This window comes from Zea mays, chromosome 7 (genome assembly GCF_902167145.1).
Source record: "Zea mays cultivar B73 chromosome 7, Zm-B73-REFERENCE-NAM-5.0, whole genome shotgun sequence".
In the NCBI taxonomy this organism is placed as follows: Eukaryota; Viridiplantae; Streptophyta; class Magnoliopsida; order Poales; family Poaceae; genus Zea; species Zea mays.
In genome coordinates, this window is record NC_050102.1 from 107043160 (window position 1) to 107067498 (window position 24339).

The 24339-nt window shown below is 43.1% G+C and overlaps 2 protein-coding genes across 11 annotated transcripts; one reads left to right on the forward strand and one right to left on the reverse strand.

Annotated features, from left to right (window-relative positions):
- The first annotated feature begins 2373 nt into the window (after positions 1-2373).
- LOC100281013 (RING-H2 finger protein ATL3I) lies at positions 2374-4446 on the forward strand. The gene is made up of 2 exons (NM_001291674.1): positions 2374-2553; positions 3969-4446. The coding sequence occupies exons 1-2, from the start codon at positions 2448-2450 to the stop codon at positions 4154-4156; spliced, it is 294 nt and encodes a 97-aa protein (NP_001278603.1). The 5' UTR covers positions 2374-2447; the 3' UTR covers positions 4157-4446.
- A 1285-nt stretch (positions 4447-5731) lies between these two features.
- On the reverse strand, positions 5732-22507 carry LOC100304248 (uncharacterized). Of its 10 annotated transcripts, none has more exons than XR_555469.2 (17): positions 21368-22487; positions 21159-21277; positions 20755-20829; positions 15731-15809; positions 15545-15604; positions 14699-14782; positions 14426-14617; positions 13692-13796; positions 12026-12286; positions 11600-11935; positions 10885-11487; positions 10720-10808; positions 7914-7950; positions 7755-7822; positions 7510-7600; positions 7020-7351; positions 6128-6323 (listed from the first exon to the last, which is right to left on the reverse strand). XR_555469.2 is itself a non-coding variant. In XM_008653377.3 (16 exons), the coding sequence occupies exons 1-16, from the start codon at positions 22442-22444 to the stop codon at positions 6162-6164; spliced, it is 3855 nt and encodes a 1284-aa protein (XP_008651599.2). In that variant the 5' UTR covers positions 22445-22507; the 3' UTR covers positions 5736-6161. The 10 variants fall into 10 exon arrangements, 5 of the variants coding, with proteins under 5 accessions (NP_001348322.1, XP_008651599.2, XP_008651598.2 ...); XR_002263320.1 differs by having other exon boundaries at positions 7755-7840; XR_004851255.1 differs by having other exon boundaries at positions 5736-6323; positions 7471-7600; positions 7755-7950.
- Between the last annotated feature and the right edge of the window lie 1832 nt (positions 22508-24339).

The window sequence follows — 24339 nt, forward strand, 5'->3', positions numbered from 1 at the left end:
TCTACTATACTTAAAGCACCAGTTTCAACGGTCGTCCCGCGTCATCTTTTTACAAAAAATCTCTATATTTCTTTTAAATCAACTCAGCGTAAAATATTAAAAAGCGGTGCAGGAGGTGTGGTTTGAACCACAACCTGATGGAAGAAGGGTAGGAGACATTGGACGAAACTGTCTAATAAGTAGAACATCATGCTCAACTGTTTATAATATTGAATATAAATTGTATATATGATTTTTGTAAAATAAAAAAATAATCGTGACGAGCTGGGCTAGCACTACGGGTCGAGGCTACGGCCCAAGCACCGCACGACGCTCGTGCTGGGTTGGCCTAGACACTATTAAATGGGTCGTGCCTCGGATCGACTCGTCAGACACAACCTATTTGACCATCTATACTTTTGCACGATAATGATGGTCCTCGCCTCAGTTGCCACCACCTCGTTCACCATTCTACTTCTTTTCTCTCTCCCCTCATGCCTCCACCTCCGCGCCACCCCATTGTCGATAGAGGGCGTAGGAGCATGCGCCTCCTCCCCTTATTCGTCCGACACCAGACTCGACACCGATTCGCGCAGTGGCTATTGCACGTCCACGAGAACGTTTCACATCATAAGCGCATCATCGTTTCCGTCGTCGTCGGACATCCCGTTCGTCTTCCCGGCCTTCGTCCTGTTCTTCCTCCCCAACCTGCTGCCTCCGCCCTCGGTCGCAGCCGCGAGCCGACCGACGCTCGTCGATGCGGGTACGAGTCGAGTCGGTCATGCTCCTGGCCTTTGTCCGTGCCTGCTGTCGAGGAGGACATGGTGACGCCTGCCACGCTTAGGTTATCTTGGCAATGAGGAATTCAGGTCTGAGATATTGGACAACCAAGGCCCATAGCGTGGCAGCAGTCGATATATCCTATGGAGTTGGTGGTGATGTTGTGTCGCTTCGGCGGGTCCAGGGCTGGGAATACACTCGCATTCTCTCGCCCTTCTCGGATTGACGCCTGGTGCGGGTGCCTCTCAGTTTGGAGCTGCTCCGGCTGGGCTTCTTTCTCCGCTTGCGTGCTCTCTCCCTATATATCTAGCGGTATACTAACTATGTCGTCTCCAGATGCTCAGGTCTTCGTCGTGTCTTTCTCCGGCAACGAACATGCATGTCTGCCTCTTCCCTTCCCCTCATGCTCTACGAAACCTTGAAAATGGGGGAGGCGAGGGATGGGGTCTCTGATTGCTGCCTATGGTACCCGTGCGTTCCTAATAAATATTATGTGAAGAGCAGAGACAGTCAATAAAAAATCTTGGGATCTTTTTGGTGGATAATTTACGTGGGTATTGATGTGAGCCGTCGCAACGCACGGGTAACCGACTAGTAATAGCATAATATCTCTCCAACATACTAGCTATTTAACTTGCTAAGCTATTCGGCTCTCTAAATTAACTCCCTCACTAGCCAAATTTGGTTAGCAACTCTCGCTAGCCAAGCTAACTTTATGTTGTAGAGTCTGTTGAAATGAAATGTTATATATATATATATATATATATATATATATATATATATATATATATATATATATATATATATATATATATATTGTTTAATATTCATGGAAAGACAAATAAAGAGTCAAATAAAGAGTCTCTTGGAGATGCTCTTAGTAAACTAACTATAACTAAGACTCTGTTTTAAACCTCTAAAACTAATTGGTAATCAGCTAATAAGTTATTAGCTAATTTAGGTAGGTTGAAATAGCTAACAACTAATAGATATTGAAGAGGTATAGGTAATAATTAGTAGGTCTATTAGCTGACCCATTCCGTTCTAAATCTTTAGAGCTTAGTTGGCTAATAAGTTGTTACTTGGTTTTAGCTAGTTTGGAGCTATTAACAACTAATGATTATTTGTAACGTATAGCTAACAATTAACTGGTCCATTAGCTAATCCGTTCTAAACTTCTCAAGTAATTTTAGTTGCTAACTAGTTTAGAGGTCTAGAACATGGCCTAAATCTCTTAAGTGATTTTAACGGCTAACTATTAGTTTAGTCTTAGAGATTTGAGACATGAACTAATTTTAACTAATTTTTTAACTTCAATTGGTAATTACACGTGTATCCTGTCAGGCCCTAAAATGTTAATTTGGTTAATTCAGGTACAAATTAAAAAGGAATTTAAACACTGGTGGCCAGAAGGTTCTAGAATCTAGACTAGAGTGACCATCGAATCGACGATGGAGAAAAACCGCTGAGGCCCGGTTGGCAAGTTTGACACCACAAACAGACCCACTAACCCCAACATCCCTCCCCCTAGGATCTCAATCCAACGGCGCGCACACCCTCCCTCACTAGCTGAAGAGCGGCGGCAATAAGCCAGCAAGGCTCCTGTGAACCCGAAGTGCCGGCACCGCCGCTGTTGCAGAAGTTGCCTCTTTTTTACGTCTTGTTTCTCCTCCACCCCGGCGACGCGAATGGAGAAGGGCAGTGGAGGCAGCAATCCTCCGCCGCCACCGCTCCACATGGAGGACTTCCAACTGGAGGGGAAGAAGCCCGTCAAGAACCCCTTTGTGCCCATCGGTATGTACGCGCCGACGGCCCCCCTCTCTCTGACGCCCGAGGCTGGCCCCGTAGGACCTAGCTAGTCCTTTACGCGCTGAGAACGGGGACGAGCAGCTGCCCGGATCGAGACTCGTGGGGTGTAATTCTCTGGGGGCAGGTTTGGATTGGTAGGGTGGGGGTGGGGATCTGGCTCCGTTTTTTTTCCTAGGGCCGTATTTTTGCTGTTTTGGATTGCTTATGGTGCCGCTAGATTGATGAAGCCGCTAGCGTAGGAATTAAGGTGTGAAAACTGGCATGGAATTTGATGCTTGTTGTTTGATTTGCCACAATACGTAATACATATAGACTGCTGTAGTTTGTCTATTTGTTTTACTTCTTTTGCGTAGCGTGCATTCTTTATTCGCATTATATCAGTAACTGCACTATGTGGCCGGAGCAGGAGAAAACGAAATTTGAGAAGATAGCAATTTGCCTTGCATTAATTTTTATGTCCCTGATTTGTATGCATATGGTGGTCGAAATTTTCTGCCTCATCAATAATCAAGTAGTGCATAGGGACTCACCCTCCCTTTAAAACATGGCTATAAAGGATTGGTTTGTTGATGATAGGGGTAGGGAAACTCTGGAATAGACATAGGTTTCTATGTATGGTTATTTGTAAGCACACTTACATCCATTTTCATGTACCTCTATGAATGAAAAATAATAACTGTGGAATAGACCTAGGTTTCTATGTATGAAAACAGTAGTTATTGTGTGACCAATAGACTGTTTGTTGGAAACAAAAATGAGGTTCCTAGATTAGCTCAGGGTAACGTAATGAGGAACTTTCATCTGGGTTAGCCATTTAGGGGGGCATACTATTGTGATGAATGAGTTTGTAGCATAAAGAATGGATGTTGGAGTCAGGAGGACATGTGGCACCCCCATGAGCAACACTTGAAGGGTTGAATTTGATCATGCCCTTACAAATAATATTAAGAGCATAAAGAATGGAGGTTGGAGTGAGGATGTTCTGGAAACTTCAGCCTCTTCGGCATAACTATCCACCAGCTTTAAGATAATTCATGAAGTATGTATGGGCCAATGTCCTTGGAAGTATTTAGATTTATTAGGAAGTCTTATTAAGTCTTTGATTTGTTCCTGAGTTTATCATCCTTGCTTTGCTAGTTCTCTTTTCAAAACCTCAGGCCATTCAATAGCATATTTTACTGCGCTTTCTGGATCTGCCAGACAATGTGGTTTTGTGTGTGTATGGCAATTTTGCTTTATAGTTTACCAATGAAACTTCCTGTCATTCTGTGATGAAGCAGATGGAAACCTGACTTGGCACTTGCTGCTAAAATTTTAATTTATTAGTAATGTTCTGATTGGATGCCTTAAGCTTAATCGCTTGACCACTAAATTCTTACAACGTTTCACATATTTTTCAGGCGCACTGGTTACTGCTGGAGTTCTGACTGCTGGTCTGATCAGTTTCCGATATGGGAACTCTCAGCTGGGTCAGAAACTGATGAGGGCACGTGTAGTTGCTCAAGGCGCTACAGTCGCTCTGATGATTGGCAGTGCTTACTACTATGGCGATCAAATCAAGCTGTTCAAGAAAGGGTCGAGCCCATGATCTTCCCATGAATATTGCTGTTTTTGGTGTATGGAGGAATGCCTTGTATACGCATAAATTTCACCTGGACTCTGCTGCCCCTTTTTAACATCATTTTGGCCTGACACGTGGTAGCTAACAAGAAATCGCTGTTGGTCCGATCGGCAGGATTGAAAATAAATAATTTTGTTTGTTGATTTTTGTCAGGATTTGTTGGTTGATTAATTAGGCTATATGCATCAATTGTTATATCTTTGTACAAACACGCGTTCTGTTGTCTGCAATCAGCGGCTGAAGTGACCATTTTGCAATTCTGGCTAGAGATGGCAACGAAGACCCAATCCGATTCCCTGCGGTGAATTCTCCATTAGGGATGGAGATGGGAAATAAACTTCTTTCATGGGGATATAAATGAGGAAAATTTATTCCGTGACGGGTAAACGGAGATGGGAATGGGGAAGCATTTTTCATCATCGTTTCTTACGGGACCCGTTAAACTTGCATGTGACTGTTTTTGTGTACTAGTTAATGACAAAAATAAATAATTATCTTTTTAAGAGACCATTAATTGTATAAATGTATAAATGTGTTCATTTTAATGTATGCATAATAATTTTTTACATCTGACAATGTGTATAAGTGATAATGTTTAACATTAATAACAAAGAACGTATATTTTAATTATAATTTAAAGGGGAATGAGGATCTTCGTTGGGGATTTATCCTCGCGGAGAACGGGAATGAGGAAGAAATATTCCCCATAAGCTTATAGGGATCTCCGTGATGAAATTTTTTCGTCACCGCGACGGGAATGGGGAGCTATTCCCCGGCAGCGAATTCCGTGTGCCATCTCTAATTCTGGCTGACTTAACTCTAGAATATTATATGGCTGACTTAACTCTAGAATATTATATGGCTGACTTAACTCTAGAATATTATATAGATTGCATGCTATATATATATATATATATAGCTAAGGCGCATTGGTAATGATTGTGCTTTCATTTGTCTTTAAATTGTTAAACGGTAGGATTAAACTGATTTAGTCTCTAATCTCTCGAGATGACTAAAAGAGACTAAATCAAATTAATTCCACCTTTTGCTTGTTATTTCACTTGTGCTAGCGAATGTTAAGAGGTATTTTAGTCTCTTTGAGTTATTTAATATGTTCTAAATACTTTTAGTCCATGAAACCAAACGTAGTAGGACTAAACTTTAGTCCCTAGACTAAGGTCATGTACAACCTACATTACATTTCAATTCTCCGAGCACTAGATACACCTAAAAAACTCTATACAACTTAATATATCTAGGTCTTGTATCTTATTCACTAGAATTCAATTCATTTATGTAGATTGTACGGTAGAATCGTATCTAGAACTAGAAAATCGTGCTAGAGACGTTCCTTAACCAGATACCGTCTCTTATGTTTTTTTACACTTACCTCTTTGATAAGATATGGGACATTTATGTGCTGCGTGCTTTTATGGTCCTCGCAATTATGACGTTGATACGTGAAGATAGTCCAGTCACTTTGGTGTGTGTGTCCAAACTACACAGTTGATCTTGACACCATCAGATTATAGTAACAGTAGTAGGATACGAAAGAGGAAGCATGATATAAGCCAAAATTAACGTTGGGACATAATAATGCAAGTAGAATATACACATTGCGTTGCTTTGGGGAGCTTGGGACATTGGATACAAAAGGCCCGCTCGTTCAGCAAAAGAGATCGAACAGCCAAATTTATGTCCCTTCTTCATACGTCAGAGATCAGTATCAGCATCAAAAGGATATATCGCTCGTTCGCCGTGAGTACATCTCTTTGGAAAATGTGGAGGACCAATCTGGGATCAACTTCAAGGTGGCGGCCCTATCTGGACAAACCATCCTTTTCTGGATACTGAGTGTGAAACAAGTTTTCCTTTGCGAAAATCTCAGCGAAGTGGCAGTACGATCTGGAGTTCTGGACAATCCATCCTCTTTTTTTTATGCTGCATACTAACTATCCAGAATGTGTGAACACTAGCTGTTTTCCAAAATATCATGTAGTCTGCGAGCTTCTTCCAAGGGATCTACTGGGAAAACTTCTTCTATCCAAAGCATCCGCATGTTCTGCACTGGAACAGGGAGCTCCACATTGAACCCATTTATATCATCTGGGCTCAGAGCTGATGCCATAACATTCTGCAAAAATGTGTTCACCAAATAGCATACAATTAAGAAATTTCAAGTATATTACTGATAAGCATAATGCCTGACCAACCAATGCAGCAATTTTTTTTTAGTCATTATGAAACTAGAAAACACACAAAGAAAAGGAAAATCAGGTGTATATCTCATGGGACAAAGCAAATCACTGTAGAAATGGACTACAAATCACCTGACTAATGACACAAATAGTAAATATTTTGTTACGGAACAATTCAAGATTGTTAGAATAATGTCAAGTTTTTATATCTAATATTAACCTTATGGTATAATACAAAAAATAGTTCATTAGCTCCAATGGTATACGTGCTAGATAATCGATCCAAACTCAAACATGCTTTGAGCGAAAGGGCCTCTAGCTGAGTTGGTTAGGTGGTCTGAGTAGCACTCCTCAGGTCCTGGGTTCGACTCCCCGTGGGAGCGAATTTTCAGGCTGTGGTTAAAAAAATCCCCTCGTTTGTCCCACGCCAAAGCACAGGTCTAAGGCTCAGCCCCAGTCGTGGTCGTTCTCACATGGGCTTCGATGCCGCTGTGTATGGGTGGGGCAGGGGTTCGGGGGTTTTCTTGACCTGTGTGAGAAGGTCTTCTTCTTAATACAATGCCCGGGGGCTGTCTTACCCCCCGCAGGTCAAGTCAAACATGCTTTGACAACCAATGTATAGATAAGCTCACCAGAGATCCCTTGCAACAAGCATTAAGGACAATAAATTTCAGAAGTTTGTCTTCCAAGCGACTTAAGGCTTTGTCCGAAACAGAAGATGCATCCAAATCTCGGCAATAGAAATCAGGAGGAATTCCACAGTTCTTTACGGTAACACTTGTGTGCTGCTTCAACATTTTTTCAAGACAGCATCCAATAGTATATTTTAATTTTGTGCTATTCTCTCCTCCTTTTGAAAGCTTTAAATTAACAGAAGCATCCAGATGCACAATTTCCTGCAGCCTAAGCAATAATTCTGCCCTAGCATCATCAGCCCAGCCACAGCACAGGGATGATCCATCATCTGCAAAAAACATAGGTAATATAGCCTGATTAATAAACACATGTGCACAATGCAAATCAGAACTGTAAAACATCCCTGTGTATCATTGAAACAATTTCAAATCTGGATATGATGTATACCTTCTGTAGCTTAAACAGAAAAAATACTGCATGTCTTACCCAGAATAAAACCAGCTAGCCGAACTTTTACATTTGGAGTTTCACCCTGATTAGTCGATTTGTTCAATACCAGCACAAGGATAGTTGCTACCTGGAAGAAAGATGATGACATCAGATGAGAAATTCAAAATGAGTGAAGCAAAGAGGTAGCAACCAAAGAATACATCTGACCAACAGGACTCAGAAAGAATAAAATGTAGTACATCTGTAACATGTAGAGTGAACTTTGTGCAGAAAGCACCTACCCTGCAGTGAAATTGCATGGGTCTACTGTCTGTAAAATACTTCTGATGAAAGAACAAGCACGGTGAAGCTGTGCAAAATGAACCATCTTTTGACAAATTAGACTTTGGTGATGAAATAACACTTTGTTCAGTCAAGTTAGCATGGCTGATGGAGCTAACCTCAATGTATGTCTCAGAGGTTAAGAATAATCCATGCCTGCAGCCAGATAACAGAGAATATAAGAAACAAGCAGATTAAATGGAACTTCATCAACGTTTATGGTGCGGCTCAGGATAATAGGAAAGAGAACTTTCTTAGAGAACTGCCGGTTTTCTGTTCTAATAACAGATATCCTATGTTGGTTGGGGGAGACTTCAATGTTCTAAGATGGGAAAAAAGACAAAAACAAACCGGGAGGAAATAATAGATGGAGTTTCCTTTTCAATGATATCATTGCTCAGTATAATCTTATAGAATTGGACCTCATGGGTAGACTCTACATGTGGTCCAACAACAGAGAGCCCCCCACCTTTGAAAAATTGGACAGAATTTTGGTTAGTCCCGATTGGGATCTAACTTATATTAATGTGATGGTTAGTCTTAAACAGATCATTTTTGGATAACGTTCCCCTCTGTCTGAGTACAGGTGGGATGAGTGTTCCGAAAAAGGATTTTAGGTATGAGCTTTGTTGGATTAAAAGACAAGAGTTCAAACAGATTGTGGAGAGTAACTGGAAATCCCCAGTCAAAAACGAGAACAGTTTGGAGATATGGAAGGGGAAAGTGAAAAGACTTTAAAAAAAGCTGAAAGGGTGGAACCTAAATTTTGAAGGAGTACAAAAAATCCAAAAAATACCTAACTCAAAAAATTAATGAGTTAAAAATAAAGAATGAAAACCAGCACCTGTCCCCCTCAGAGGCGCCATTTAGGGGGTAGGATCACTCTGCTGAACAGCAGCCTTTCGAACGTTCCTTTATACATGCTCTCCCTGTATTCTGCCCCTAAGTCTGATTAAAAAACTTGATATTTACAGAAAAAAGATTATTGTGGCAGGGGGGTCAATTGACCAAAAAATACCACTTAACGGATTGGGACACGGTGTGTCTCCCTGAAGATCAAGGGGGTTTGGGTGTGATTGACTTGGAAAAAATGAATATTGGCCTCCTTGCCAAGTGGATTTGGAAGTTAGAAACCTCAGATGGGATTTGGCAGAATATCGTTAGGTCGAAATACAGTTAAGGGAAAACCTCTTATTATGGTAGAGAAAAAGCAAGATGATTTGTATTTTTGGAAAGGTCTGCTGAAAGTTAAAGATACTGTTTACAAGTTCTGTAGAAAAAAGATAGGCAATGGTAACCAAACTAGCTTTTGGAATGATACCTGGCTGGGAGATTCCCCCCTGGCAACTCAATTCTATTTAGCTTAACCTTTGACAAAAACATTACAGTGAACAGAGTTCTTAGATCCAACCTTTCTGCTTTAAAATTTAGGAGAAGATTAGTTGGTGAAATCTGGGACTCATTTTGAATCCCTTAAACTGTTATGTGGGTCCTAAAGACTGAGAGAAGAGGACTCGGCTCTGTGTACTTTAGGCAAAGCAGGCTTCTCTGTAAAATCTCTTTACAAACAGATTAGAAGCATTGCAACAAAAGTCCCTTTCAATTTCTTGTGGAAAGTTAACATACCTCAAAAGATCAAAATTTTCCTCTGGTTGGTCGTTAACAACAAAATTCTAACAAAAAGCAATCTGAAAAAAAAAAAAACTGGAAAGGAAGTTGTGTGTGTTGTTTCTGTGGGGTTTTTGAATAACCTGATCACTTGTTCTTCAAATGCTCTGTGGCTAAATTCATCTGGAGAATTGTACAGGTTGCCCTGAACCTGAAGTCTGTTCCAAGGAGCCACACAGACCTGTACTCGTTGGTTGGACGGCTTTAGTAAGAAGCACAGAAATTTGATGATTGTGGGAGCAGGGGCGGTTCTCTGGTCCATTTGGGAAATCAGAAATGATGCTTGTTTCAATAATAAGTTGATTAGTGAGCCTTTTGAGTTTTGACATTGTTTTCTTATGTTGTCATTGGTTGGACTAATGGTCGATTTTGCAGAAAAAAAATGGGAAAAGAGACCCTGGAGGGAGGAAGCCGTCTAGTCAGAAGGACGGCAAGGGAGGTGTTTGATCGAGCTAAAGGCTGGGCGCCGAATACCAAGAGAATTCTTGGATGAGTGGCGCGGGGAAGATGTTGTTGACTGGCGCGACATTCGTCATCATCTGCTGGAGCATTTCTGAGAGCGCTGCTGGAAAAATTTGGTTGCTGGGTCTTAACTGCATCTTAGCTGATCTGGAGCTTCGTCTCCTAACAGCTTGTAAATTTGTAATAATCTAGATGGCCTATCTCTGCTTGTATGTTTCAGCGTTGATAATGTTAAACTCTAGACCAGTCTTAGCATTTGGTTCCTTTTGCTATTTTGGTTGAACTGGCGGTTTAGGATTAAATCTTGCTTTTGCCTGGTCCTTGTAAGACAGTATGAATGTGGTTCATTTCTTAATGAAATGGGGGGCATGGCCCTTTCGGTCAAAAAAAGAGAATGCAATGGTATATTTAGAAGTAAATTGTACCCTGAAGTTCAGATTTATACATTGAACCTGATATTATGTAAAAAGAATGATCCCAAGCAATTAGCACAGCGAGTTATTGTAATTTGTAAGGATTGACAAAAGTAAACTCATTAAAATCATGTTTATCCATGTAGAGTATAACATGTAAACAGGGCGCACTAGTCAGTTCGCTCAACATGTTCTATTCAGTGTACCACCAAACTACCATTTCTTACAAAGCAAGCAAGGGTAGACATCACATCAGGTTTCTAGTCAGATCAAGGTAAAAGCTAAAATGCTGCAGATGGGTAAATAGGGGTTTTATGCTGCAACGATCCTAACAAAATAATGGAAGAAACAATTAAAGAAAACCAGAAGGGAAGGAGCAAACTGTTTGAAACGGATGCGGTGGAATGTCACTGTTGCCCCTGGTCCAATGCCAACAGTAAAATGTTTGTTTGAGTATCCACGGATATATACCTGCAAAGGATTGCCATGAAATGAAATATCAAACTAACAACTACCCACTTAATAAAAAAATAACCTGGATATTTACCGCATGATTATTATCAGCAATATGGATACATAGACTGTACTTCTCATTACCAGGAATGCATCTTTCCCACTTACAGACAAGTGAATGTATATTTTCTACTTTTCCCTGTACTGATATTAATAAATCTCCATGAACCACTTCTTTAGTTTTGAAGTCAGCGGACACAGAAGCATCTTTAGGCATCATAATATCAACACATGATGACACACTTAAAACTTCACTGGAGGAAACACACAGCCCATTCAATACATGACATACGGTGTTATAATCTTCCATCTTTTTGCTTATTGCCTCATAAGAAAAATCCAAATGAAAATAAGAATTACGGTAGAAGTCATTCCAAGGCTGAACTAATCTTAGCTCATCATCGACCATATTTCTGGAAAATATCTCATCCATCTTCATTGAAGTAACTCCAATAGATTGATCCCCAATTGACCCCTTGATGTTTATATTACCACCAATGGTAATGGCGAAGCTCCAAAGTCTATCTTGAGCATCAATCGAGACTTTACCACCTTGCAAACATCCACAGTTTCCCATGGTGCAAGTAAAACTTCGACTGGGACATTGGAGAATATAGGAACCATTGATTCGCGGTAACTGCATATTGATGCGGTTATGTAGAATTTAGAGATCTAGCTATAGAAACACGGCTAAATGTGCATGTGACAATGAAATTAGTAGAAAGTAGGTTTCATCATCAAAATTATACCTGATATTTCTTAAAAATTCCTGCCTCGAACTCCAACAAGATCCTTGAGTATTCTTTTCTTAGTACAATAGGTTCATTTAGAACAGTACCTTCTGATCCAGAGGCATAGGTAGACACCAGAGTACCACAAAGGTTGGTGCTGCCAAAGCTTAGCGAACATGGAATATTGCATGATTTTGCCACAGAGGCTTCAGAATTACCTAGTAAAGTAGAGTGTGACATTATAAAGCCCTCAGCATGCTCAAGAAATTCGCCTTGCCCAATAAACTTCAAAACATATGGAAGTATTACAGCTTCAGCATACAGGCTAGACCCTGGCATGTTTGAACATTGAATCTGAAATGGCAAATCAAAAACATAGACACTATTTAGGGGCATGACTATGCTAAAAAGGTCAAGATTATTAATATATGAGAAATGACTCACGTTGCTATTCACAGGAAATATGTGGGACAACTTCAGCAAGTGAAACAACCTGATCCTATAATTAATATAAGAAGGAATACACGAGGAAGGGCCAATATGAATTAATTGCCTCCATTGAACTATAACATAAATATTGAGGTGATGCAATCTTTTTTTGTAAGGAAGCTTCTGAAACACAGCTTTACAGGATAGGGCATCAGCAACATCATAATGATCTATGTAAGCCATCGGGCCTTCAAGAGCTAGTTTGTAATTGACAATCTGAATGGCAAAATGAAAACAAGATAACAATTGTTTAATATATACAGACATTAGATAAAACGGCAGCTTTACTGTTATGCGAATTTTCTTTATCATACAGCAGAAGATAACCTAAGTATACCAAACATCACCGGATTGGTGAAGATGTCGACGAACTGCAGCGTGGTGGGGACGCTGAGAACTCGAACATCACCGGCGGCGACACGCTCGTGGACAAAGTGCAGGTCGATCTCCACGTGCTTCGTGCGCTGATGTTGCACGGGATTGGTGGAGAGGTAGACCGCGCTGACATTGTAGACAGTAGACGAGGGCAGCCCACTAGAGAGACGTAAACAACACTCTAACACCCCCCCCCCCGGTAGTCTCTCAACTCTATCATGTACAGATGTTGAAACTGGAGCGAAACTCGGCGAAAACACTCGACGGCAACCCCTTGGTGAAGATGTCGGCGAACTGCGGCGTAGTGGGAACGCTGAGAACCCAAACGTCACCGGCGGCGACACGCTCGCGAACGAAGTGCAGGTCGATCTCCACGTGCTTCGTGCGCTGATGTTGCGGGTCGTGGTTAGGGGCACTAGAGCTTGGAAGGGCCAGCAACCAGCCGTGCTGCGGCCTATGGGACTTGGAAGGAACCACGAGGCACAGCGCAGGAAGCTAGCAAGGCTAGAAGGGGCGGCCAACAGTGGGGAATTGAGAGCGTTAGGCGTGGGGTACATGATGTTAGCATGGTTTTTAAAGAGGTAACGCGGTCCAAGGCGTTGGAGCACCGCCTGGACGCCTAGGCGAGGTAGGCGGGCAAGGCACCTAGGCGTTAGACCACCTCCCGGACGCCTAGGCGACGTCTTAAGAACAGAGGATGTTAGGGTTTGTTCTTTGCTATGTAATATGGGTTAGGCTAAAAATATACACTATGGGTCGATTTCGAATATCCAAAGAATAATCCGCGGGTGGAAGGTAATATCCTAATACGTGCCCGCTCAACTTCGGATCGGATTCGGGTCTGACCCACGGGTCAAAACAGGTATCCGTACCTAGCTCCGTCGGGTCGGATATCCGACGGATATCCAAATCCGCGGGTCAAATTGCCATCCCTACCTCCGAGTGCCTGGAGGATCATCCATGCCATCGAGGAAGAAGCCAAGTTGTGGTGCTTGGCTGGGGCAGCAGAGCTCAGGAAGATTTGGCCATAGCTGTTTTGTTCTTTGAGCAAAGTAGCGTTGTTTTTCTTCTAATATCATGGCTCCCTTCCTGTATTTTCGTTTTTGGCCACCATACACCGGTGTTTCGGCTGTGTTGGTCCCCTTTGGACCGTTCTCTTGATCTCTTCTTAATATAATAATGTATAATTCTCCTGCGCGTTTGAGAAAAAAAGTAGAAATATTGCACAGTAACATATGGTAATTACCTCATATATGTCATGCAAGCTCTCATTAGGCGGGAGATCAGGTATAAAAACATCTATACATCCAGTGGAATCAACCAACTGCAGTCTCCCTGACAGCGGAGAAGTCTGAAGACAGAAAGAACACAGGCATTTCAAAATGTACCTTGATCAAAAGTTTTAAGAATTACGTCAGCAAGTAAAATCACTTATGTGGCTATGCAGAAAATTCATTCTCTACCCTGCACAGTGCACAATCAATGTGCAAATGAAATATTTCCAAAAAAACTCCATGTACTACTAAAATGTTTAACAGATGTCAAACTCTATGCATTCAAAATTGGCATCCAACATTCAACATATTAAGCATAAAGCAAACTAAGATTTTCACACTAATTGGCCTAATCTATTTAGCTGAACTGTCTACATGCAAGCTGTATTCAATATTAAACCTGCAAAAATAGAACCTCTAGATGCAATAATAGATGAACTAGGGCTAATGGACTATACATGTTTAGTTACAAGATAAACATCCCATCACCCATAAGAGGATTGCGAAATCAACAAATAAAACAAATTTTACTAACAAGGATTAATATTCCACCTATTAAATAAATTCAGTGACAAGGAAAACTCAGGGTTCAAAAAACTTACAAAATATTCCAGGTATCACAATTCTAGTATCTTATGACTTGATAGATGTTTTTTTAAAAGAAAACCCATTAATTTGAGGTAGATAATGCAAGAACAGAAATAACCTTGATGCTTCCCACTAATATAAAATCCAGATCTTCACTCGAAATTATTCTTTTGGTACTGCTGGTATAGGAAACCCCATCGCATAAGAAACCCTGGCTCTTGCCCACTTTTTCAGAACCGTTCCATAATTTAAGCATCGATAATATCCACAATGATTCACACTTGCAGACTAAATTAGAGAATGGTACGACCTAGTGAAGTCAATACTGAATTAGTAATGAGGATAAACCAAACTAGTTTAAAGTAAAAAATTAAAGAAGATAGTAAGATACCAGTACCAATTTGCAAGCCTCCAGTTTAGATCCAAGGCTTAAGCTACTACAGTTATGTCTGCAGAATTTTATTATTAAACTTTCCTGCACAACCAAGTTCAAGTTAATTAATTCACAAGGAAAAAGAGAGGGGCACAAGAACATTAGAAAGGGCTAATACAACAAGCATGACTAATATTAAACACTGTTGGTGAAGTTGGAAAACAATAAACAGAAATTGTAAGTACCTACATGCAGTACTTCAACTTCCAGTCTCATGACGCAGTGGCAAAGGCCACCCGTCGAAAGTGCTCCCGCACAAGGTTCGAACCCTGGGTGACGCACCAATTTGTGGCCTAGTGCCCACCTCCCTGTCACGGTTGCTGTGGCATCCCATTGGGTGACGCCTGGCCCCGGCAGGTTTCGGTAGGCCCATCTTCTTAAATATAATGTTAGGGGGACGTTGGACCCTTAATCGAGTTTTTTTTTTTTTGTACATGGACATGCATCGCTAAAAAAACACTGCTCCCCTGCCAGTTCGAGTAAAAAAATATACTAACTAAAGATTTTCTGGGTAGTAACTTTCATATGGAATCTTGTCCAGGCATCATATTAGCTAAGTCAAGTCGCAGAGGTGTAACACGAGATATTCAAAAATTTAGTGCTTCATATCTGTCTCTGATGGGGGCAGTAAAAAAATCAAAAGTGAAAACTAGTATATGTTGGCAATTAAGGGAAATTCAAAAGCAAGGATAATTTCCTTTTGGCAGCAAACGAAACCAATTGTTAATTGCATGCAATATTTTTACCAGAAGTCATATGCATTGCATACATTCAATCATATAGATACACTACTACTAAACTTGCCTGAGGTTGGCACTTTGACGTGAGAATTTTAGTAGCATAAGCATGAACCAACCCTTGCTTCTGTTGGTACCTTGCAATACATGAGTTTTAATTCAGTAAATTAGCAGCAGTTACAATGGACTGGAAGCTAATAGCTAAACCAGTCAATAAACTGTTCCAATAATGAAATATAAACTAGAAACATACATTTTGTGAACCCAAAATCTCTTTATCAGAAAATAATTTAGTAAACTTCTGTTTAAAGCATGATATCAGAAGTAACATCCTGAAATAGAAGTGGAGAAAACAATGAGCATACACTGTGACATAAAATTGTTTATTATGTCAAACATTTATCATGGTAAGTATTTTTTGTGTAAATGTATACTAGTGTATTTTCTTGTACTCTAGGGTTCTCCCTGTAAAGTGTACACATGTACTTTTGCCCTTTGGGCCCTATGGAATAGACAAGTTGTCATTTCCTCTTCATCTCTAACATGGTATAGAGCTAAGGTTACCACCAGGCCCTTGCAGCCGCCGGCCACCTCCGGCCGTGCCCGGTCGCGTCCAGCGTGCTCGCCGTTGTCGTCCGCGCACGACCTCGCCATCCCGCGCTCGTCCGTGCCCGGCCACTCGCCATAGGGCTCGCCGCTGCCGGCCACCTCCTCGTCGCTCGCCACTGCTCACGCGCTGCTGCGCCTGTCCACGCCCGGTCCCTGTCCTGTGCTCGACTCCAGTCCTTGAGTTCAGTGTGTCCCACCTCGAGTAGACTTTCCTGCTCGCTCGGCTGTTGTCCTTCCCCTCCGGCTGCTCCTATCTTGCGCTTGAGCGCGCGCTGCAGTCCTTCACCTCCCGTTGCGTCCATTGTTTCCCTACACTCCCTCAGCATGGCGGCTCCTCGTTCCGCCCCTCTTGTGCAACTTCCCTCTGTTACCTTTAATGGAACCAATTTTCGAGAGTGGTCCACTATGCTTCGTGTTTGTCTCAATAGCCACCACATTTGGGGTCACCTTACCGGTTTGTCTCCTTCTCGTCCGGTCCCGCCACGTCCTGAGGAGCCCACTGTCGGGGCTGATGGTGTTCCTCCTGCTCAGGTCATGGAGGATTATGCTCAGGCAGTTGAACAATACATGGCTGACTTAGCTGATTATGATGCTTGGCTTGCTGATGAGGCTCAGGCGACTCAGATTCTTCTTGGCAGTATGAAGGTGGAATTTGCCATGGATCTATCTGCTCTGCCCACCACTCAGGCGATGTGGGAGCGGGCGCAGGCTCTCTACCAGCCGAGCAACACTGCTCTCTACATCTCCACTCTGAAGCTCGCTAGCTCTATTCGTCAGCAGGACTCCTCTGTTGATGTCTTCTACCGCGAGCTGACTAATGTGTGGCGCTAGCTCGACTCGTTGGAGCATTGTCAGACTTGCCTTTGTTGTGTCCTCCAACAAGGGCACACCAGTGCTCTTCGCCTCCATGAGCTTCTCTGGCGTCTCCATTTAGAGTTGGAGCAGCTTCGGGCTCAGCTCCTCACTCGTTCTCCTCTGGCATCCCTGGTTGAGGCGGTCACCTTAGCCCGAGCTGAGGAGATCCGTCTCCATGGTGTGTTGTCGTCTTCCTCGACAGTTCTTGCTGCTCCGACTGTGTCGCCTGCTCCAGTTTCTACGCCTACTTCGGTTCCTGCAGCAGTCCCTCTTGCTCCAGGGGGCGTTGTTGCAGCTGTCTTCTGCCGCTACTGCAAGGCAACGACGCATACCATCGAGAAGTGCAGGCGTCATCCTCCACGCCGTCGTGAGGGTGCCCCCACTCCTACTGCCACTGCCTCGCCTCAGTTGCCTCCTGATTGGGCCCTCACCTGACTCGACGCATGGAGCGCCTTTGTGCTAGTTCGTCAACTTCCTCTGTGGTCTCCTCGGTTGCCTCTCATGTGCCCCCGCCAGGGCAACCGTCAGGTGCCTCGTCGTCTATGTTGCCCTGATACGGGGATACGGATACGCGATACGCCGATACCCAGATACGCCATTTCTCAAAAAATATTGATACAGCGATACGCAATATATTATAAATAAAATTAAATGCTAAAACACCCCTCCTCTTCCTCTTCTCATTGCCCTCAACTGGAAGTGGGATATCTCTAGGCATGGTTCTATCAGCAATAGCACTGGCTGCAGCAACTTCAGCTTTCAATTGTTCAATAACATGTACTATCACCACTCTAACAAAACTTCATCCCAAAACCAGGAATTTTCAACAGATGTGCTTTAACTCTAGAATAGCTTCCATTCCAAACATGGTTACAGAGTCCACCTAATCCTCACATTGCCCCCAAACCCTTTCCAGTTCTGGTGATACCTCCCTCCCTTGTATGGGTTGTAAGATTGGCAAGCAGCTACAGTTCTCCTATTCTAGTAGTCAGACAGTGTCTACTAGACCTTTTGATCTTGTTCACTCTGATGTATGGGGCCCTGCTCCTTTTGTTTCAAAAAGGGAACATTGTTATTATGTGACTTTCATTGATGATTTTTCTCGTTTCACGTGGGTATATTTCTTAGATTCACGAGCTCAAGTGCTCACTGCATATCAGAATTCTGCTGCTACGGTTCGCACCCAATTTGATTCTCTCATTCGTGTTCTTCGGGCCAACTCTGCCAACGAGTACTTGTCTCGAGCTCTACGTCTGTTTCTCGCTGAGCAAGGCACCCTTCCTCGGTATTCTTGTACTGGCGCTCATGCTCAGAATGGTGTTGCTAAGCGTAACATCGTCATCTTCTTGAGACTGCTCGCGCATTACTTCTGACATCCTCTGCTCCTCATTTCTGGGTTGAAGTTGTGTCTACAACTGTTTACCTTGTGGACATTCAACCTTCAGTTGCTCTACATGGTGTCACTCCTCTTGAGCGCCTCTTTGGTCGGCCACCGCAATATAGTCACCTTCGTGCTTTTGGCTGTATTGCCTTTGTCCTTCTTCAACCTCGTGAGAGGACCAAGCTCATTGCACAGTCTATTCAGTGTGTCTTCCTTGGCCATGACTCTGAGCGTAAGGGATATCATTGTTGGGACCCTGTCGTTCGCCACATTCGAGTATCTCAGGATGTGACCTTTGATGAGTCACGTCATTTCTTTCCTCCTGATTTGTCCTCTTCTTCCTCTCCCTCTGAGTCTGTTGATTTCCTCCGCTTGGTTCCACCTCCTCCTACCACCTTGTCTCTGCTACCCTCCCCTATTCCTATTTCATCATCGTCAACCCCACCTCCCTCGCCTCCACCACTATCGCCTTCTCCACCTCCACCATCGCCTCCTCTCCATCCATCACCTCCACCATCCCCTCCGACACGTCCTCCAATTCCTTTCCACTACACTCGACGTCCGCGTCCTCCACCATCCCCTCCGGCATCATCTAGCCTGTCTCCACCTGTACTTGGTGTGCCTCCTCCGCGATATGACCTTCGCGATAGACGTAAGCTTTGTCGTCCGGCTCGTCTTGGTTTTGTCACTTCTGTTTCCCTTCTCTCTGAGCCTACCTCCTACCGTGATGCGTTTTCTCATCCTGAGTGGCAGTTCGCTATGGCTGAGGAGATTGCTGCTCTTGAGCGCACTGGCACTTGGGATCTTGTCCTGCTTCCTTCTTTTGCTTCTCCTATCACATGCAAGTGGGTCTATAAGATTAAGACCCACTCTGATGGCTCCATTGAGTGCTACAAAGTGTGACTTGTTGCACGTGGTTTTCGACAAGAGTATGGGCGTGACTATGAGGAAACCTTTGCTCTTGTTGCTCATCAGACCATTGTTCATACCCTTGTTGATGTTGCCTCTATTCACCGGTGGGCTATCTCACAACTTGACGTGAAGAATGCTTTCCTTCATGGTGAGTTGCGTGAGGAAATCTACATGCATCCTCCGCCTGGTTACCTTGTTCCTGATGGTCATGTATGTCGGCTTCGTCATTCTCTCTATGGAATCAAGCAGGCTCCTCGTGCCTGGTTTGAGCGCTTCACCTCTGTTGTCACTTTTGTTGGATTCGTTGCCAGCAAACAAGATCCTGCTCTCTTTGTTCACACTTCATATCGAGGTTGCACCCTCATTCTTCTCTATGTTGATGATATGTTGATCACTAGTGATCTTGATTACATTGTCTTCGTCAAGGCACGACTCAATGCGCAGTTCCACATGTTTGACTTGGGTCCTCTTAGCTTCTTTCTTGGGATTGAGGCCACCTCCACACCTGATGGCTATTACCTCTCTCAGCGCAAATACATTCAGGACATCCTTGATCGTGCTGGTCTTACTGATCATCGTTCTGTGGACAACTGGACACTACCATGGATCTTCACCTTCGTCTTCATGCCACCGATGGTGTTCTTGTTGTTGATCCCACTCACTATCGCCATCTTGTTGGCAGCCATGTCAGTACCTTGGCATAACTCGTCCTGACATCTCCTATGTTGTTCACATTCTGAGTTTGTTCATGTCTGCACCCACTACTCTCCACTATGGTCACCTTCTTCGTGTGCTTCGGTACCTTCGTGGCACCATTTACAGTTGTTTGTTCTTTTCTAGCACCATCTCTCTTCAGCTCTCTTCTTATTCTGATGCGACTTGGGATACTGATCCTTCGGATTTCAGGTCGATCTCTGCATATTGTGTCTTTCTTGGCTCCTCCTTGGTTTCATGGAAGACCAAGAAGCAGACTGTTGTTGCTCATTCCAGTGCTAAGGCTGAGTTGCGTGCCTTGGCTTGTGTGACGGTTGAAGTGACATGGCTTCGATGGCTGTTGGCTAACTTTGGGATTTCTCTTACTACTCCTACGACTGTGCGGTGTGATAGTAGCGGTGCTATTAGTATTGCTCGGGATCCGATAAAGCATCAACTCACTAAACATATTGGCATCGATTGTTTTATGTTCGGACTGTAGTTCAGGATCATGTGGTTTCCCTTCAGTATGTGCCTTCAGAGTTTCAGCTTGAGAATTTGCTTACAAAGGCCCATACAAGAGCTCAACATAGTTTTCTTCTTTCCAAACTCAGTGTTGTTGATCCATCATGAGTTTGAGGGAGTGTTAGTGTATATGTATACTAGTGTGTTTTCTACTTTTCTTGTACTCTAGGGTTCTCCCTGTAAAGTGTACACATGTACTTTTGCCCTTTGGGCCCTATGGAATAGACAAGTTGCCATTTCTTCTTCATCTCTAACAAGTATATCTCATAAAAGTTAAAGCATAAAAAGTTCAAAGTTCAAACCAAAATCGAGCAGGCATCTCCAATGAGTCAACAAACGTTCCTAAGAGGCCCTTGTTATCTGTCTTCAAATGAATTCTGCATCAAGAGTGGAAGCTGTTGGATGATATCTGTAATACTCCCTCCGTCCATTATGTAAAAGTTTGTCTTGAATCGGATAAATCGAACTTTGTAAGGTTTGACGAACAATTAGTTAAATTATATGCAATGTTTGTGTATAATGTTGTATAGGTATATTTATATTTCAGATTTCTTTTTATTATGATGTTTATTTTGTAGCAACTGATAATCTATTGAAAAATATATTAAAGGCGATAATCTACTTTTGAAGACTCCATCAAAATTGATCCTACATTGATGGACAGATGGAATAGTGTGTAGTAACATGGGAATAGTTCCTGGCTTACTTGGAATCCACCAAGGAAAAACAGTTTACAGTAATGCAGGTTTTACTGCAAGTTGCAAGCAGAACAACCCGTGTCCAAGCAAAGTTCAGACACACTGCTCGAAAGTTCTTTACAGAGACCTACAAAGAAGTAAAATAGGTAAGTGGCACCTTGAGATGGAAAATTTAAGACTGAAAATTTGAAGGTGAAGTTGTAAAGTTGCAACATACAATGGCACCAACTCGAAGGGAATGTGGTGGCAGAAGCTTCTGATCATCAATCAGCAGCCATGCAGTGTCATCCAGCTCAACCACCAGACCCTGTGAATAAATTCCAGTGATAACCCCAGCATACTCTCCACCGCACTTTTCAGGTAAGTTATCCAATGGCAGACTGCCCCTGTAGGATGGGCACCATGCCATGGTTGTCTTCGCAGATGACACCAAAATTGTGTGTGAGGCTTTGTCCCCAACAGAAACCATTTTTTTACTTAACCCAGAAATGTACACCAGCCTCCCCACAAGCCACACTAGAACCGGCCGCCACATGCTAGACGCATCCACAAAGTAGACAAATTTCATCGTCTCAAACATGTGAGTCTGGGCATCTTCCGGCGGTGTCGCCCTGCAGCAGCGGCGACACCCACAACACAAAATCTCCGCCAGAAACCCAACTGAATTTCTGCTTCCTGCATCAGCCTTGGCAAGCGGCATACTGAACACAATGCTGACGGACCTGACCAAACCAAATGCGCAGCCGCGGGTAGCCAAGTCGGGCTCTTGATCCGGGAAACGGAAGGGGACCGTCGCCAGGAAGCTATATTTCACGGGAGGAGCGGACTCCTCGAGGTGCCAGCGGACCACTTCGAGTACGCCCGGCTCGGCGTGGAGGCGCAGTGAGGGTAGGTAGTTCCACGCAAGGACACGGATCACGCGGCCCAGAGCGGCGGGATCGAAGTCGAGGATGCAGCAGCAGACGGAGGCGGCCGCGGTGGCCGGGGAGGCAGCGGTGGGGCATGGGTCGGAGAAGGAAAAGCAGTTGCTGCGGCAGGAGATCGGGGAGGAGGCGGAGGGGAGGGAGAGCGTGCCGGAAAGGAGCACGGGGTGGGACATCGGCGCGAACGGGACCGTGCCGGTGCTCCAGGTTGGGACTGGGGCGGAGAGCTTGTGCTTTTTACGGGGTCGGGATGTGGAGGTGGAGGTGGGGACGGAGAGGCAAAGGAGGGAGGAGGCGCCGGTTGTGGGACGGCGGAGCCGGAGGAGGTCGGCCACAGTGAAACGCGGCGGGGCGGGCGCCGAGGCCTCCATGGCTAAGGGATTGGGGAGGGGCGTTGGGGTTGGGGGTTTGAGAATTTTGGGAGGGGAGAGAAGTCGGAGAGAAGGCCTGAGAGCGGGCGGGAAACGAGGTGGTGGGGAGTGGGGTGTGGGGCCCTATTGGCAGTGGGCTGACGTGTGGGGCGTGTGGTGGGCTTAGATGGGCCTCGTGTTATTTGGTTGGGTCGCATGTTGGGCTTTGTTGATTTTGTTGGGTTTTATGCTATACTACTCAGCGGAAAATGGGCCGTAGTACTTTACAGCATAAATCTCAGCTTTACTAGAAAGCGTGGTGTGCCGTTGGCGCTCTCTCTAAGAGGCGGTTCGCTAAACTATGGACCTAGACCTAACAAATCATTATAACCAAATCAGGCTAACGAATTTGAGTTAACAAATAGTTGTTACTAAAGAATTACAACAGAGTCCATTCATGGTTGACTGTAAGGTGTAAACTAACTCGTTGATACAAAAAATTAAGTGACCGGGTAATTTAGGACATTCGGTTCCCAAAGTTGTTTCTTTGTGTGACAGTTGTTGTTGCTATTGCTAGGGAAGAACAAGCTTTTTTGGTTGAAATATTACTCCATAGTAATCTACTGTTTTTTTTTGTCTATTGCTTAAGGTTAGCCTTGTTGGAGCTATTGTTATATTGATTTTTCTCATTATATAATTTTTTGGAGTAAGACGTCAAATAGAGAAGTATGAAGTACTTGTGCTATTTATATTACAAAAATCCTTTAATGTTTTATCATAATGACAACATAGGAAGTGATTTTATGAAGAATCTTTTGCATTCAAGGTTGCGGAAGGTAAATGTCACAGCAGGACGGCGAATGGGTATATGATGTCCTAGCAAAAATGCATCATTTGTAATATTTGAACTTGTTAAAGAGAATGTCTGTTATTATTTATTTAATATGGTTTCTTTCTATATTTTAATAGGAAAATAGCAGAAGGCGGACATAACTCTAAACCAAATAATTGGTACAAGGCCAACAAAGTATATCAAATTGTTTCCTTTCTCTTTTCAGTTGGCGCTAGTAGGCATTGTAGCAAATAGCTCATTCGCCACTTTAAATGGGAACCAAGCTTGTTGTTATTTTATATTTTATTAATTAAAAAATTAGAACTTAGCGATGGAGCGATGAAGAATTAATATACATAATGTGATGAAGAATCTACATGCAAATATTTTGTTAAGACTTTGGTTGTACCTCTTTTTCTGGTGCACTTCTAAATCACCAGGTGCTATTTTGATCTATTTTGATGAATCGATTGGGCCTAGGTGCAAATACTCAAAGTCATGACTCTTCCTTCTCTTTTTACTTTTAGTTTTTCTCTCCTCTGTCTATGGGTTCTCCTGTACTATTGTTTTATTAGTACCATTCAGTCGCTTCCCTACAGAGGACCTTCAAGAGCCACAACTGCGACTTTTCCTTTTTTATTTTGCTTTCTCTCTTATTTTTGTGTGCTTTCTAGGTTGCATGATGACGTGGATGCCTTCCCTAGACATCACATGTCTTCTAGAGAGATCCCTACTGTTTGGGCCAAGATCCTACGGATGGTATTACATTGTAGTTTAAATTGACGATATCTATTTATCATGGTGACGTGGATGCCTTCCACGGGCGCAAATGTGCGCTGGTTTCATTCTAAAAGATTCAAAGTAGCTTAAAATTCAATATAGATCTCAATTTTATTGTAGAGTTGTTTATTTCTCTACTTATATCTTCACTGTAGAGCTGTTTTTGTAGGGATATAATATGGTTCGGAAAATATACATCCGGATCCGGATTCAAAGATGGTGAACACTGGTTCGGATAGAATTTTCGGATATTCAGATTTTTTCGGAAAACGGTTACAAATAGTCTGTTCGGATGTCGAATCCA

Bases quoted from the DNA above. Each gene is read 5' to 3' on its own strand.
- LOC100281013 (NM_001291674.1), top strand. From the start codon at position 2,448: ATGGAGAAGGGCAGTGGAGGCAGCAATCCTCCGCCGCCACCGCTCCAC. The intron at 2,554-3,968 runs GTATGTACGCGC...CATATTTTTCAG, and splicing joins GAACCCCTTTGTGCCCATCG to GCGCACTGGTTACTGCTGGA.
- LOC100304248 (XM_008653376.2), bottom strand. From the start codon at position 22,444: ATGGAGGCCTCGGCGCCCGCCCCGCCGCGTTTCACTGTGGCCGACCTC. The intron at 20,830-21,158 runs GTAAGCCAGGAA...CTCTTGATGCAG, and splicing joins TTTTCCTTGGTGGATTCCAA to AATTCATTTGAAGACAGATA. The intron at 7,352-7,509 runs GTAAGACATGCA...TGTTTTTTGCAG, and splicing joins GCTAGCTGGTTTTATTCTGG to ATGATGGATCATCCCTGTGC.